The sequence below is a fragment of the Meleagris gallopavo genome, unplaced genomic scaffold, assembly GCF_905368555.1.
Source record: "Meleagris gallopavo unplaced genomic scaffold, MGAL_WU_HG_1.1 scaffold_9, whole genome shotgun sequence".
Lineage (NCBI taxonomy): Eukaryota > Metazoa > Chordata > Aves > Galliformes > Phasianidae > Meleagris > Meleagris gallopavo.
The window spans coordinates 80,886-94,230 of NW_028147023.1; the positions used below are offsets into that span (position 1 = coordinate 80,886).

Sequence of the window (13,345 nt, forward strand, 5' to 3'; positions counted from 1 at the left end):
TAAGGCGCGGTGGGCGGGGCGAAGTGCAGGTGAATTGGGGCTAAGGTCCGGTGGGCGTGACTTAGATTCGATGGGCGTGGCTTAGACTAGGTGGGCGTGGCTATGATCAGGTGAGGCGCCAAAGGTCTGATGGGCGTGGTTAATGCGCTGTGGGCGTGGCTAAAGGCGCCGTAGACGTGGCCAAGAAACCAGATGTTTACAATGGAGAGGGCGTGGGGTAAACGGAAAAGGGGCGTGGTTTGTAGGGAAACGGGCGTGGCGTCGGGAAGGGGCGTGGTCAGGAAGGGACGCGGCGCCCCATTGCCGGCCCGGAGCTGCGGGAGCGCCATGGGGCAGCGCGGGGGTGGGGGGCGGCCCCACAGCTCACACGGTAGGGGGGGGGGGGGGAGGGGTTGGGTTCGGGGTCCCCCACACGAAGGACCTCCCACTTATGGGGCTGTTCGGTTTGGGACCCCCGGCTTTGGGATCCGCACTTATGGGGTGCGTTGGGTTTCGGGATCCTCCTTTCCAGGGGATGTCCCCATTGTGCCCTATAGCTGCCCCCCCTGAGCCCTATGGCTGCCCCACAGCCGCCCCATAGCCGTCCTCGCTGTGCCCCGTTGCTGTGCCTATCGCGTCCCACGGCTTTCCCACGGCCGTCCCCATGGATGCCCCCCTCCGTGCCCGACGGCTGCTCCATAGCTGACGCCACTGCGCCCCATAGCTGTCCTCACTGTGCGCCCCATAACTGGCTCCCCACACACCGCCCCACCCCGGGGCCGAGGAGGATCGCGGCGGCGGCGGCGGCGGCTCCTTTAAGGCTCCGTCCCTGCCGGGGCCGCGTGCGCAGTGGGGCCCGTGGGGCTCCGTGGGGTGCGGCCATGGGGGGCAGCGACGAGAGCTACTACGGGAAACACGGTGCGCTGGGGGCGGCTATGGGGCGCTGCGGGGCGGCTATGGGGCACTGCGGGGCGCTATGGCGCGGCTGTGGGGCGCTGCGGGGCGGCTATGGGGGTGACGGTGTGGGGCGGTGGTGGTTGTGCGGCAGGGTTGTGGGTCGCTATGGGGCGGAGCTGACCCATAAGTGCAGTGAGCGAAAGCGAAACCGAAGCGACGCCGTCGTGTTTTTCTTCCGGGGGGGGGCAATGGAGGTCGCTTCGGGCTGGGATTAAGGTGGGACCCCCCCACCCACGTTCCGCCCCACAGGAAGCCCCCAGAAGTACGACCCCACCTTCCGAGGGCCCATCTATGACCGGTACGACCCCCCCCCAAACCCCCCGGCCCCATAGCGGCGCCCCACACCGCCCCAGAGGTCACCCCGCACCCCCCCATTTCTCCCCATAGCGGCACCCCCCCCCCCCCCCCAGGGGTCACCCAACACCCCCACACCCCTCTTTAAACCCCCCCATCACCCCTGCCCAGGGGACATCGCGCACCCCCCACCCCCGTTCCCTCCCCCCGCCCCATAGCGCTGCCCCACACCCCCTTCCACTCCTTTCACCCCCCCCCCAGGGGTCACCCACCCCCCCCCCCGCCCCTATATCCCCTCTCCAGCCCCATTGTTCCCCTCCGTGTCCCCCCCCCAGGGGCTGCACCGACGTGCTGTGCTGCGTGCTGCTGCTGCTGGCCGTGCTGGGATACGTGGCTGTGGGCATCGTGGGTACGTGGGGGGGTCCGTGGGGAGGGGTCCGTGGGTACGTGCAGGGGGGGCCGTGGGGTGGGTGTGTGGGGTTGGGGGGGGGGTGGGGTGGGGCAGGGGTCCTTGTGAGGCTGTGGTGTGGGGTGGGTGTGCGGGGTCTGGGGTGGTGGTGGTGGGGCTGCGTGGTTGTGGGGCAGTGGGGGCTGTGGCGGTGCCCCCCCCCCCCAGCACTCTTCTCCCCTCCCCCCCTTAGCATGGACCCACGGGGATCCCCGCAAGGCTCTGTACGCCACCGACAGCCGCGGGCGCTTCTGCGGGCAGCCCGGCACCGACACCGAGTGAGGGACCCCCCGGGACCCCCCCACGTCCCTCAGTGTCCTTCCTGCGTCCCTTCCCCCCCCATGTCCTGTGTGTCCCTATGCCCCCCCCATATCCCCCCCCATATCCCCCCCCATATCCCCCCTCATGTCCCCCCATGTCCACAACCCCCCCACGCCCCCCCATCCTCAACCCCCTCTGTGTCCCCCCCCCATTTCCCCCCCACATCCCCCGCTGTCCCCAACCTCCCCCATATCCCCCAATGTCCCCATATCCCCCCCCTCAATACCCTCACCTGTATCCCCCCCACATCCCCACCCCCTGCCCACCCCCCCTCCCCACAATCTGTCGTGTTCCCCCCCCCCCCCCCACCACAATGCTGTGCCCCCCCCCAGGTCGAAGCCTCTGCTCTTCTATTTCGACATCACTGCGTGCGCCAGCCCACTGACCCTGCTGCAGCTGCATTGCCCCACCACGCAGGTGGGACCCCCCCCCACAAAAAACCCTCATGTGGGGGGTGCGGGTGGCCCCCCCAAATAAAAAACTCAAATGTGGGGCCTCAGTGTGGGAGAGGGGCTGGGGGGGAACCCGGAGTTGGAGGGAGGAGGGTGTTTGGGGACCCTAAAATCAGAGGGGGATCCTTGGGGGGCTGCGTAATTGGGGGGGGGGTCTTTAGGGGAGGTCGCTATTGGGGAGGGCTCTGTGGGAAACCCATAATTTGAGGGGGGAGGGCTTTGGGGACCCTGTAATTAAAGGGTGGGGGTCTTTGGGGGACCCCAATATGGGGGGGGGTCTCTTTGGGGAGCTCTATAATTTGCAGGGGGGACTTTGTGGGAGACCTGTAATTGGGGTGGGGGGTCTTTGGGGAGCCCATAATTGGAGGGGAGGGCATCTATGAGGGGGAGGGAGGGCTCTGCGTGAACCCTAAACCGGGGGGCTTTTATCCCCCCCCCCCCCCAGATCTGTGTCTCCGAATGCCCCAACCGCTTCCTCACCCTCCTGAGCGCTTCTGCCGACCCCCCCTCCATGGAATACTACCGGCACTTCTGCGTCCCGGAACTCGGGACCGCCTCCAAGGTATTGCCCCCCCCCTCCCCCCCCAATATCCCCCCACTCCTGGGGGGGTTTCGCTCCCCCTCCCAACTTTGTAACCCCCCCCCACCCGCAGCCTCCTCTGGAGTTGCTGAAGGAGAAGCTGTGTCCCTCCATGCTCATCCCCAGCACCCCACGTATGTCCTGGGGGGTGCGGGGGGGTCTTGGGGGCTCTCGTGGGGTCTTGGGGGTATCTGAGGGGCTTCTTGCGGGGCTCTGGGGTGTCTGGGGTCCCTTGGGGGGTCCCGGGGGGGGGGTTGGGAGTTCTTCAGGGGTCTCTGAGGGTCCTGGGGGCTCTGGGGGCTCTTGTGTGGGGCCTTGAGTGGGGTCACTGGGGGTCTCAGGGATCTGGGGATTCTCATGGGGGTCTGGGGGCTCCTGGGGGGCTCTGGGGGGGCCTTGAGGAGGTTGCTGGGGGTCTTGGGAGTTTCTGAGAGGCCCTGGGGGTCTCTCTGGGGTACCAGGGGGGATCTGGGTGTCTTGGGAATCCTCAAGGGGGTCTCTGAGGGGGGTCTCGGGGGGGTCAGTGGGGGTCCCCGGGGATCTCGGTGGGTCTGGGGTCCCGCTGACCCCCCATGTTGGCAGTGGTGCGGCGCTGTTTGCCGGCGCTGAGCTCCCGCGACGGCGTGCTGACGGTGGACAACGTCACCAGCTACGAGGACGGGCAGGGGCAGCTCCGAAACGTCAGCGAGCTGCTGCAGGGAGCCAGGTGGAAAAGGGGGGGGGTCCCAGCCCAAATTGGGGGGGGGGGGGGGTCTCAGCTTTGGGGGGGGGAGGGGGTCCGTCTTCACGCGCTGCCGGGCGTTGCAGGAGCGCCAACGCGGTGCTGGAGGGGCGGCAGTTGGCCATGCGCATCTTTGAGGATTACACCGTCTCGTGGTATTGGATCGTCATGTGAGTGTGTGCCCCCCCCCCAAATATATCTGGGGGTCGTTCGGGGGTCCCTGAGCCCTCTTTCTTCCCCCCCCCCCCCCCCGTAGCGGGTTGGTGATCGCCATGGCTGCCAGCCTGCTGTTCATTGTGCTGCTGCGCTTCGTGGCGGGCGCTGTGCTGTGCGCTGCGCTGCTGCTGCTCGTCGTCGTGCTCGGATACGGTGCGTGAGACCCCCCCCAAATCCCACCCCCGAGACTTCAGAGCCTCCCGCAGGCCCTCCCAAGACCCCCCAGGAGCTCCGGAGACCTCCCTGAGAGCCCCCCGAGACCACCCAGTAACCCCCAAGAGCCCCTTGAGACCCCCAAGAGCTCCCCAAGACCTCAGAGACCCCACCTGGAGACCCTCGAGAGGCCCCAGAGACCCCCAGGCTTCTCCACCGGAGCCCCCCAACACCTGAGAGCCCATCAGAGACACCCCCCCCCCTCCAAGATCTCCAGGGAGACCCCCCCCAAAAATTCCCTGAGAGCCCCCCAGGACTCCTCATGACCTCCGAGTCCCTGGAGACCCACCAGGGACCCCCAAGAGCTCCATAGACCCCCCTGAGAGCCCCCCGAGAGTCTCACAGAGACCCCCAAGAGCCCCCAGAGAACCCCCCCAAGACCTCAAGAGTTGCCAGAGACCCTCAGAGCCCCCCAAGACCCTCAGAGCCCCCCACGACACCCGGAGACCCCCGAGACCCCTTCCACCCCCACCAGAGACCCCCGTGGGCACTGCCGGTGTCAGTGAGCAGAAATCCCATGGGGGGGGGGGGGGGGTGGACCATCCGCGGGGCACCCGCTGGTGTCAGTGCCCCCCGTGGGACCCCCACCGGCGGGGGGGTGACCCCACCGACCCCAACCCCCCCCAGGGATCTTCCACTGCTACATGGAGTACGCGGCGCTGCGGGGGCAGCCGGGCTCGGAGCTGTCGGTGACGGAGCTGGGGCTGCAGAGCGACCTGAGGGTCTACCTGCACCTGCGTCACACCTGGCTGGCCTTCAGTAGGTCCAGGGGTGGGGGGGATGTGGGGGGGGGGGCGTAAGGGCTTCGGGGTGGTCTTCAGGAGGTCCATGTCAGCATTGAGTGGCCTTCAGGGGTCCGCGTGGGTGCTGGGTGGTGCTCAGGAGGTCCATATATGTGTTAGGAGGTCCGGGGTGGTCCTCAGGGGGTCTGCGTGGGTGCTGGGTGGTCCATAGGGGGTGTTGGGTGGTCCTCAGGGGGTCTGTGTGGGTGCTGGGTGGTCCATAGGGGGTGTTGGGTGGTCCTCAGGGGGTCCACGTGGGTGCTGGGTGGTCCATAGGGGTGTTGGGTGGTCCTCAGGGGGTCTGCGTGGGTGCTGGGTGGTCCATAGGGGTGTTGGGTGGTCCTCAGGGGGGTCTGCGTGGGCGCTGGGTGGTCCATAGGGGTGTTGGGTGGTCCTCAGGGGGTCTGCGTGGGCGCTGGGTGGTCCATAGGGGTGTTGGGTGGTCCTCAGGGGGTCTGCGTGGGCGCTGGGTGGTCCATAGGGGTGTTGGGTGGTCCTCAGGGGGTCCATGTGGGCGCTGGGTGGTCCATAGGGGTGTTGGGTGGTCCTCAGGGGGTCTGTGTGGGTGCTGGGTGGTCCATAGGGGTGTTGGGTGGTCCTCAGGGGGTCTGCGTGGGTGCTGGGTGGTCCATAGGGGTGTTGGGTGGTCCTCAGGGGGTCTGCGTGGGCGCTGGGTGGTCCATAGGGGTGTTGGGTGGTCCTCAGGGGGTCTGCGTGGGCGCTGGGTGGTCCATAGGGGTGTTGGGTGGTCCTCAGGGGGTCTGCGTGGGCGCTGGGTGGTCCATAGGGGTGTTGGGTGGTCCTCAGGGGGTCCATGTGGGCGCTGGGTGGTCCATAGGGGTGTTGGGTGGTCCTCAGGGGGTCTGTGTGGGTGCTGGGTGGTCCATAGGGGTGTTGGGTGGTCCTCAGGGGGTCCACGTGGATGCTGGGTGGTCCGTGTACCCTGGGGAGCTGTTCAGGGGTCTGCAGTGTGGAGTTGTGGGGCAGCGCTGTCACCCCTGCCCCCCCCCCCCCCTCCTGTAACCCCCCCCCCCCAGTGATCATCCTGAGCGTGGTGGAGCTGCTCGTCATCCTCCTCCTCATCTTCCTCCGCAAACGAATCCTCATCGCCATCGCGCTCATCAAGGAGGCGGGCAGGTGGGTGCCCCCCTCCCCTCCCCTCCCCCCCACAAGTGAGGTGTCCCCCCCCCCCCCTTTGGGATGTTCCAACCCCCCCTTACCGGGACGTCCCTCCCCTCCCCAGTGATGTCCTCCCCCCATTGGGATGTCATCCTCCCCCCCCCCCCAATGGGCTGTGTGTCATTTCCCCCCCCCGTGGGGTGTCCCCCTCCCCCCAATAGAGCGTCCCCCACTGGCAGTGGGTCGTGTCCCCCCCACAATGAAGTGCCCCCCCCCCAGTGTGCGTTACCCCCCCCCGTAGTGTCGTCCCCCCCCAAAGGAGTGCAATTATCTGTTGCCCCCCCTTGTTGTGCCCCCCATTGGCAGTGGGGTGCCCCCCCCTTGTTGTGACCCCCCCTTGTTGTGCCCCCCCAGGGCTGTGGGTCACGTGATGTCAGCGCTGCTGTTCCCACTCTGCACCTTTTTCCTGCTGTGCCTCTGCATCGCCTACTGGGCCAGCACCGCCCTGCATCCGTCCTGAGGGCCACGCTCCCCTTCCCCTTCTCCCCCTTCCCCTTCCCCCCTTCCCCTTCCCTTCCCCCTTCCCCTTCCCTCCCCCCTTCCCCTTCTCCCCCTTCCCCTTCTCCCCCTTCCCCTTCTCCCCCTTCCCCTTCTCCCCTTCCCCTTCTCCCCCTTCCCCTTCTCCCCCTTCCCCTTCTCCCCCTTCCCCTTCTCCCCCTTCCCCTTCTCCCCCTTCCCCTTCCCTTCCCCCTTCCCCTTCTCTCCCTTCCCCTTTCCTTTTTTCTTTCCCATACCCCATTATTTCCCCTTTTCCCTTCTTTTTCCCCATTCCCTCCCTTCGTTCTTCCCTACCCTTCCCCCTTTGTTTCCCTTTTCCTCCTTCCCCATTTCCCCCCCCATTTCCCTTTTGGGGTTTTTGGGGTTATTTTGGGGTTCCTTTGCTTTCAATTGGTGTCTCCTTAACGAAGCTGTGTGCAGTTTCCTCTCCACCTCCAACGAAGCAGTGTACAAAATCTTCAACGAGTCGGCGTGCCCGCTGGCGGGGCAGAGCTGCGACCCGGAGGTGAGGGGGAGGAAAACTGGGGGTCCGTGGCTTTGAGAGCCCCAAAACTGGGGGTCTGTGGCTTTCAGGCACGTGTTGGTGCCTTGAGATGTTGGTTCTGTCTGACGTCGGTGCTGTGGAGACGTTGGTGCCATCAGTGCTGGTGCCATCAGTGTTGGTTCCACGGGACGTTGGTGCCATCAGTGCTGGTGCCATCAGTGCTGGTGCCATCAGTGTTGGTTCCACGGGACGTTGGTGCCATCAGTGTTGGTGCCATCAGTGTTGGTGCCATCAGTGCTGGTTCCACGGGATGTTGGTGCCATCAATGTTGGTTCCATGGCACGCTGGTGCCATCCGTGCTGGTTCCACGGCACGCTGGTGCCATCAGTGCTGGTGCCATCAATGTTGGTTCCATGGGACGTTGGTGCCATCGGTGCTGGTGCCATCGGTGCTGGTTCCACGGCACGCTGGTGCCATTGGTGCTGGTGCCATTGGTGCTGGTGCCATCAATGTTGGTTCCACGGCACGCTGGTGCCATTGGTGCTGGTGCCATTGGTGCTGGTGCCATCGGTGCTGGTTCCACGGCACGCTGGTGCCATCGGTGCTGGTGCCATCGGTGCTGGTGCCATCGGTGCTGGTTCCACGGCACGCTGGTGCCATCGGTGCTGGTGCCATCGGTGCTGGTTCCACGGCACGCTGGTGCCGTCCGCGCTGTTGGTGCCGCTGGCGCTGCCCTCACCCCCGCTGCCCGCAGACGTTCAACACGAGCGCCGCGGCGGCGCAGTGCCCCGGCTCTCAGTGCCTCTTCGCGTTCTACGGCGGCGAGTCGTCGTTCCACCGCTCGCTGACGGCGCTGCAGCTCTTCAACCTCTTCATGCTCTTCTGGCTCGCCAACTTCGCCATCGCGCTGGGCCAGGTGACGCTGGCGGGCGCCTTCGCCTCCTATTATTGGGCCTTCAAGAAGCCCCACGACATCCCCGCCTTCCCCCTCTTCTCCTCCTTCGGCCGTGCGCTCAGGTGCGTCCTGCGCCCGCTGCGCTCCGTCCCCAGCAGGGACAGCGGGGGTCCTTCCATCCCCATCCCATCCCTGCTGGAGACCCCCATCCCCATCCCATCCCATCCCTGCTGGAGACCCCCATCCCATCCCATCCCATCCCTGCTGGAGACCCCCATCCCCATCCCATCCCATCCCATCCCTGCTGGAGACCCCCATCCCCATCCACCATCCCTGCTGGAGACCCCCATCCCCATCCCAGCCCATCCCTGCTGGAGACCCCCATCCCCATCCCCATCCCATCCCATCCCTGCTGGAGACCTCCAGCCCCATCCCCATCCCATCCTTGCTGGAGATCCCCATCCCCATCCCATCCCATCCCCGCTGGAGATCCCCATCCCATCCCCATCCCCATCCCATCCCATCCCTGCTGGAGATCCCCATCCCATCCCCATCCCCATCCCATCCCCGCTGGAGATCTCCAGCCCCATCCCAGTGACTTTTGGACTTTTTCCACCTCTCCCCCATTGCTGATGAGCTCTGCCCATCTCTCAGCCGTTCCTTTTGGACGTTTCTCACCTCTCCCCCATTACTTATGGATTTTTTCCGCTTCTCACCCATTGCTGATGGAATTTTCCGTTACTTTTGGACGTTTCCCAGCTCTCACCCATTACCAGTGCAGATTCCCATCCCCAGCCCATTACCGATGGAGGTTTTCACCTCCCACCCGTAATTGATGGAAAGTTCCAATCTCTGCCCCGTTACTTTTGGACGTTTTCCATCTCTCACCCATTACAGCGGACTTTTCCATCCCCTCCCATCGCTGGCAGAGTTCTCAGTCCCTCACTCATTACTTTCAGACATTTTCTGCTTCTCACCCCTTAATTACGGAGCGTTCCCGCTCCTCCCCCACTGCCGATGGAACTTCCCGCTTCTCCCCCATTATCGATGGCCGCTTCTCACCTCTCCCCCACGACAATGGATTTTTCCACCCCCAACCCGTTACTGACGGAGTTTCCCCCTTTACCCGGACGGACGGACGGACGGACACCATCCCACCCTGTAGGTACCACACCGGTTCGCTCGCCTTCGGGTCGCTGATCCTCGCCATCGTGCAGCTCATCCGCGTCATCCTGGAGTACCTGGACCACAGGCTGAAAGGTGCCGGACAGAGGGACGGGGGGACGGACAGAGGGACGGGGGACGGACAGAAGGATGGGGTCTGTGGGGATGGACAGAAGGATGGGAATGGGGTGAGGATGGACAACGGGATGAGTTTGGGGTCTTTGTGGGGACGGACGCTGGGGGGAGATGGGGTCTTTGTGGGAAGAGACAGAGGGTCAAGTTTGGGGTCTTCGTCCCCAGAAAGACCCCGAATTCATCCCGCTCTCCATCCCAACGGACAGTGGAACGAGTTTGGGGTCTTGGGGGAGACGGACAATGGGATGAGGGTGGGGTCTTGGAGGCGGACGGCAGGTTGAGGTCGTGGGGGATGGAAAGTGGGACGAGTCTGGGGTCTTCGTGGGGACGGACATTGGGATGAGATGGGGTCTGTCTGGGGGTGGACAAGATCGGGGTCATCGTGGGGACAGATGGGTGAGTCTGGGGTCTTTATGGGGGCGGACAGTGGGAGCGCAGGGCATCCCAAAGCCAACGGCCCCACGGGGTCGGCTGAGCCCCGCTCCCATTGACCCGGAGCTGCCGGCCGTGCTGTGGGTGCTCCCACTGGGGGCCGTGGGGCTGCTCCCCCCTCTCCCCCCCCCCTCCAGGGGCTGACGCTGGGGGTCCGCCCACCCCCCACCCCCGCAGGTGCCGAGAACAAAGTGGCCAAGCTGCTGCTGGGCTGCCTCAAGTGCTGCTTCTGGTGCCTGGAGAAGTTCCTCAAGTTCCTCAACAGGAACGCCTACATCATGGTACGGGGTGCCAGCACCGCTCGCTTTTGGGGGAAATCGGAGACTTTGGGGCGTTTCCTGCTGGTTTTGGAGGAGGGTTTCGCTCTGCTCCGGGCTGAGTGCCCCCCTCTGCCCCCCTCTGCCCCCCTCTGCCCCACAGATCGCCGTCTACGGCACCAACTTCTGCACCTCCGCCCGCAACGCCTTCTCCCTGCTGATGAGGAACATCATTCGGTGAAGACCCCAAAATCCCGACCCCCAAAATCCCGACGTCAGAAGTCCCGGCCCCTGAACCGGCTCGTGGGGGGAGCCGGCATTGGTGGGGGTGGGCGCTCACCTCCCTCCCACCCCCAGGGTCGTGGTGCTGGATAAAGTCACCGATTTCCTCCTCTTCCTCGGCAAACTCCTCATCGTGGGCGGCGTTGGTGCGTGGGGGCCATCGGGATGAAATTCGGGGCGGTGGGGGCATCACAAGCCTTCCCAGTCCCCATTGGTTGGGAGGCGCTTCCCGGACCCCACTGATTGAGGAGGGGGCTCTTCAGATCCCATTGGTTGGGTTGGCTGGGGAGGGGGCTCTTCAGATCCCATTGGTTGGGGAGGGGGCTCTTCAGATCCCGTTGGTTGGGTTGGCTGGGGAGGGGGCTCTTCAGATCCCATTGGTTGGGGAGGGGGCTCTTCAGATCCCGTTGGTTGGGTTGGCTGGGGAGGGGGCTCTTCAGATCCCGTTGGTTGGGTTGGCTGGGGAGGGGGCTCTTCAGATCCCATTGGTTGGGGAGGGGGCTCTTCAGATCCCGTTGGTTGGGTTGGCTGGGGAGGGGGCTCTTCAGATCCCATTGGTTGGGTTGGCTGGGGAGGGGGCTCTTCAGATCCCATTGGTTGGGAGGAGCCATTGTGGACCCCAGTGGTTGAGGAAGGGGCTTCCCAGATCCCGTTGGTTGGGGAGGGGGCTCTCCGGATCTTATTGGTTGGGAAGACCCTCCCCAGACCCCAGTTGTTGTGGAAGACCCTTCCTAGACTTCATTGGTGGAGGAGGAGTCATCCCAGACCCCATTGGTTGGGGAAGACCCTCCCCAGACCCCACATTTTTGGGAGACCCTCCCCAATCCCCCCTCCTGCTGCCCCTCACCCCGCTGCCGTCTCTGGGATTCCCTTCCAGGGGTCCTCGCCTTCTTTTTCTTCACGCACCGCATCAAACTGGTGGAGGACACGGCGCCGACGCTCAACTACTACTGGGTGCCCATCCTGGTGAGTGGGACTGGGGGGCTGGGGGGGGAGGGGTCACCAAAGAGATCCACAGCAGCTCCTGGCAAACGTTCCGGTGGGAAGCGGTGTGGGGTTGGCCAATGGGGTTTGGCCAATGGAGGTTGGCCATCAGGAACTGACCAATGGGTGTTGACCACCCAGCATTGACCATTGGGTGTTGGCCATCAGGAACTGACCAATGGGTGTTGACCACCCAGCATTGACCATTGGGTGTTGGCCATCAGGAACTGACCAATGGGTGTTGGCCACCCAGCATTGACCATTGGGTGTTGGCCATCAGGAGTTGGCCAATGGACGTTGGCCGTTGAGTGCTGGCCATCAGGAACTGACCAATGGCTGTTGCCCGTGGGTTGTTGCCCACCCGGCGCTGCCCCCCTGCATCCTCCCCCCATAACCACGCCGTTGCCCCACAGACGGTGCTGGTGGGCTCCTACCTCATCGCCCACGGCTTCCTCAGCGTCTTTGGGATGTGTGTGGACACCCTCTTCCTCTGCTTCTGTGAGTGGCCCCCCGGGACCCCCACCCCGGGACCCCCACCCCATATAGGGCTCCCCGCAGCTCTGCCCCACCTCCTCTGTGTCTCCGTCCCACCGCTTTGCTGTTGGCTCTCGCTGCGACTGACTCCGATTTCCCTTTTTTCTCCTTTTTTTTCCTCCCCTTCCTTCGCTCTTCGCTCCGCTTTACCCCCCCCCCCCCCCCCCCCCCCCCCAACCCCCGGGGTGACCCCAAAGGTGAAGATCTGGAGCGGAACGACGGATCCCCCGCACGGCCGTACCGCGTCCCCCCCGGGCTGAGCGCCGTTCTGCTGCGGGGGACCCCCCGCCAGCCCCCAAATAGGGGCGGCCCCAGAAGGATCCGTCCGCTCCCCCCGGGTTGCTCTGCTGCCCCATTGCCTGCCCCATTGCTGCTGCAGGGGGAATGGGATCCGATGACCCCGAATGGGATCCGATGACCCCGAATGGGATCCGATGTCCCCATTCCTAGGGAGATTTGGGGCACTGCGGGATGCAGCCCAGAGCTGTGGCCGGTGGCTCCTCCATCCCTGTCCCATTAACCCCCGGATCCTCATCCAATTAACCCCCAGATCGTCATCCAATTAACCCCCAGATCCTCGTCTCATTAACGCCCAGATCCTCGTCCCATTGGCGCTCAGCTCTCAGATCCCCATCCCACTGATGATCCCCGCCCCATTGGCTCTCAGATCTCCGCCCCATTGATGCTCCCATCCCCGTCCCATTGGCACTCCAGTTCCTGTCCCATTAATGCCCAGTTCCCATCCCATCCCACTGATGCTCCGATCTCAGACCCTCATCCCGCTGATGCTCCCATCCCATTAACGGATGCCGATTCCCATCCCATTAACACTCACATCCTGTCCCCCTCAGATCTGATTCCCACCCCATTGATTTTCCCACCCCGCTGACCCCCCCCCCCCCCCCCTCTCTGTTCTGCTCTGCGCTGCTCCTCCCTCTGCTCCTGTGGTTCTTCCATGGCCAGCAGTGCCACCGCTGCCAGGAGCGCGGCTAATTACCGCCTGCAATTAACGTGGCCGCGACCCCCCGTGACCCACGACCCCACACCGACCCCCGTGACCCACATCCCACCCCACACCGACCCCCATCTGTGCCCCCGGCTTCTCATTGCAGTGGAGGACCTGGAGCGGAACGACGGCTCAGCAGAGAAGCCGTACTTCATGTCCCCGGAGCTGCGCAAACTGCTCAGGAAGAGGAACAAGGAGGCGTAGAGCCCCCCGTCCCCCACATCCCCCCCTCACATCCCCCCCCCCCATATCCCCCCCCATATCCCCCCCCCCATATCCCCCCCCCCACATCCCCCCCCCCCACATCCCCCCCCCACATCCCCCCCCCACATCCCCCCCCCACATCCCCCCCCCACATCCCCCCCCCATATCCCCCCCTCACATCACTCCATATCCCCCCACATCCCCCCATCCCACCCCCCATATCCCCATCCCCACCCCCCATATCCCCCCCCCCACATCCCCCCATATCCCCCCATCACATCACTCCACATCCCCCCCACCACCCATATCCCCCCCATCCCCCACATCC

At 65.0% G+C, this 13,345-nt stretch overlaps 1 protein-coding gene across 4 annotated transcripts; it reads left to right on the forward strand.

The window, feature by feature from the left end:
- Positions 1-227: 227 nt before the first annotated feature.
- Positions 228-13,082, forward strand: SLC44A2 (solute carrier family 44 member 2 (CTL2 blood group)). 4 transcript variants are annotated; one of them, XM_085215220.1, is made up of 23 exons: positions 761-897; positions 1,186-1,234; positions 1,566-1,639; positions 1,872-1,956; positions 2,332-2,416; positions 2,897-3,013; positions 3,105-3,165; positions 3,614-3,737; positions 3,839-3,922; positions 4,009-4,121; positions 4,809-4,940; positions 6,001-6,100; positions 6,497-6,589; positions 7,061-7,145; positions 7,879-8,141; positions 9,185-9,279; positions 9,928-10,031; positions 10,171-10,244; positions 10,365-10,435; positions 11,167-11,255; positions 11,687-11,771; positions 12,920-13,036; positions 13,067-13,082. In XM_085215220.1, the coding sequence occupies exons 1-22, from the start codon at positions 861-863 to the stop codon at positions 13,015-13,017; spliced, it is 2,118 nt and encodes a 705-aa protein (XP_085071346.1). In that variant the 5' UTR covers positions 761-860; the 3' UTR covers positions 13,018-13,036; positions 13,067-13,082. The 4 variants fall into 4 exon arrangements, with proteins under 4 accessions (XP_085071347.1, XP_085071344.1, XP_085071346.1 ...); XM_085215221.1 differs by lacking the exons at positions 761-897; positions 12,920-13,036; positions 13,067-13,082 and adding exons at positions 228-370; positions 12,005-12,703; XM_085215218.1 differs by lacking the exons at positions 12,920-13,036; positions 13,067-13,082 and adding an exon at positions 12,005-12,703 and having other exon boundaries at positions 748-897.
- The last annotated feature ends 263 nt before the right edge of the window (positions 13,083-13,345 follow it).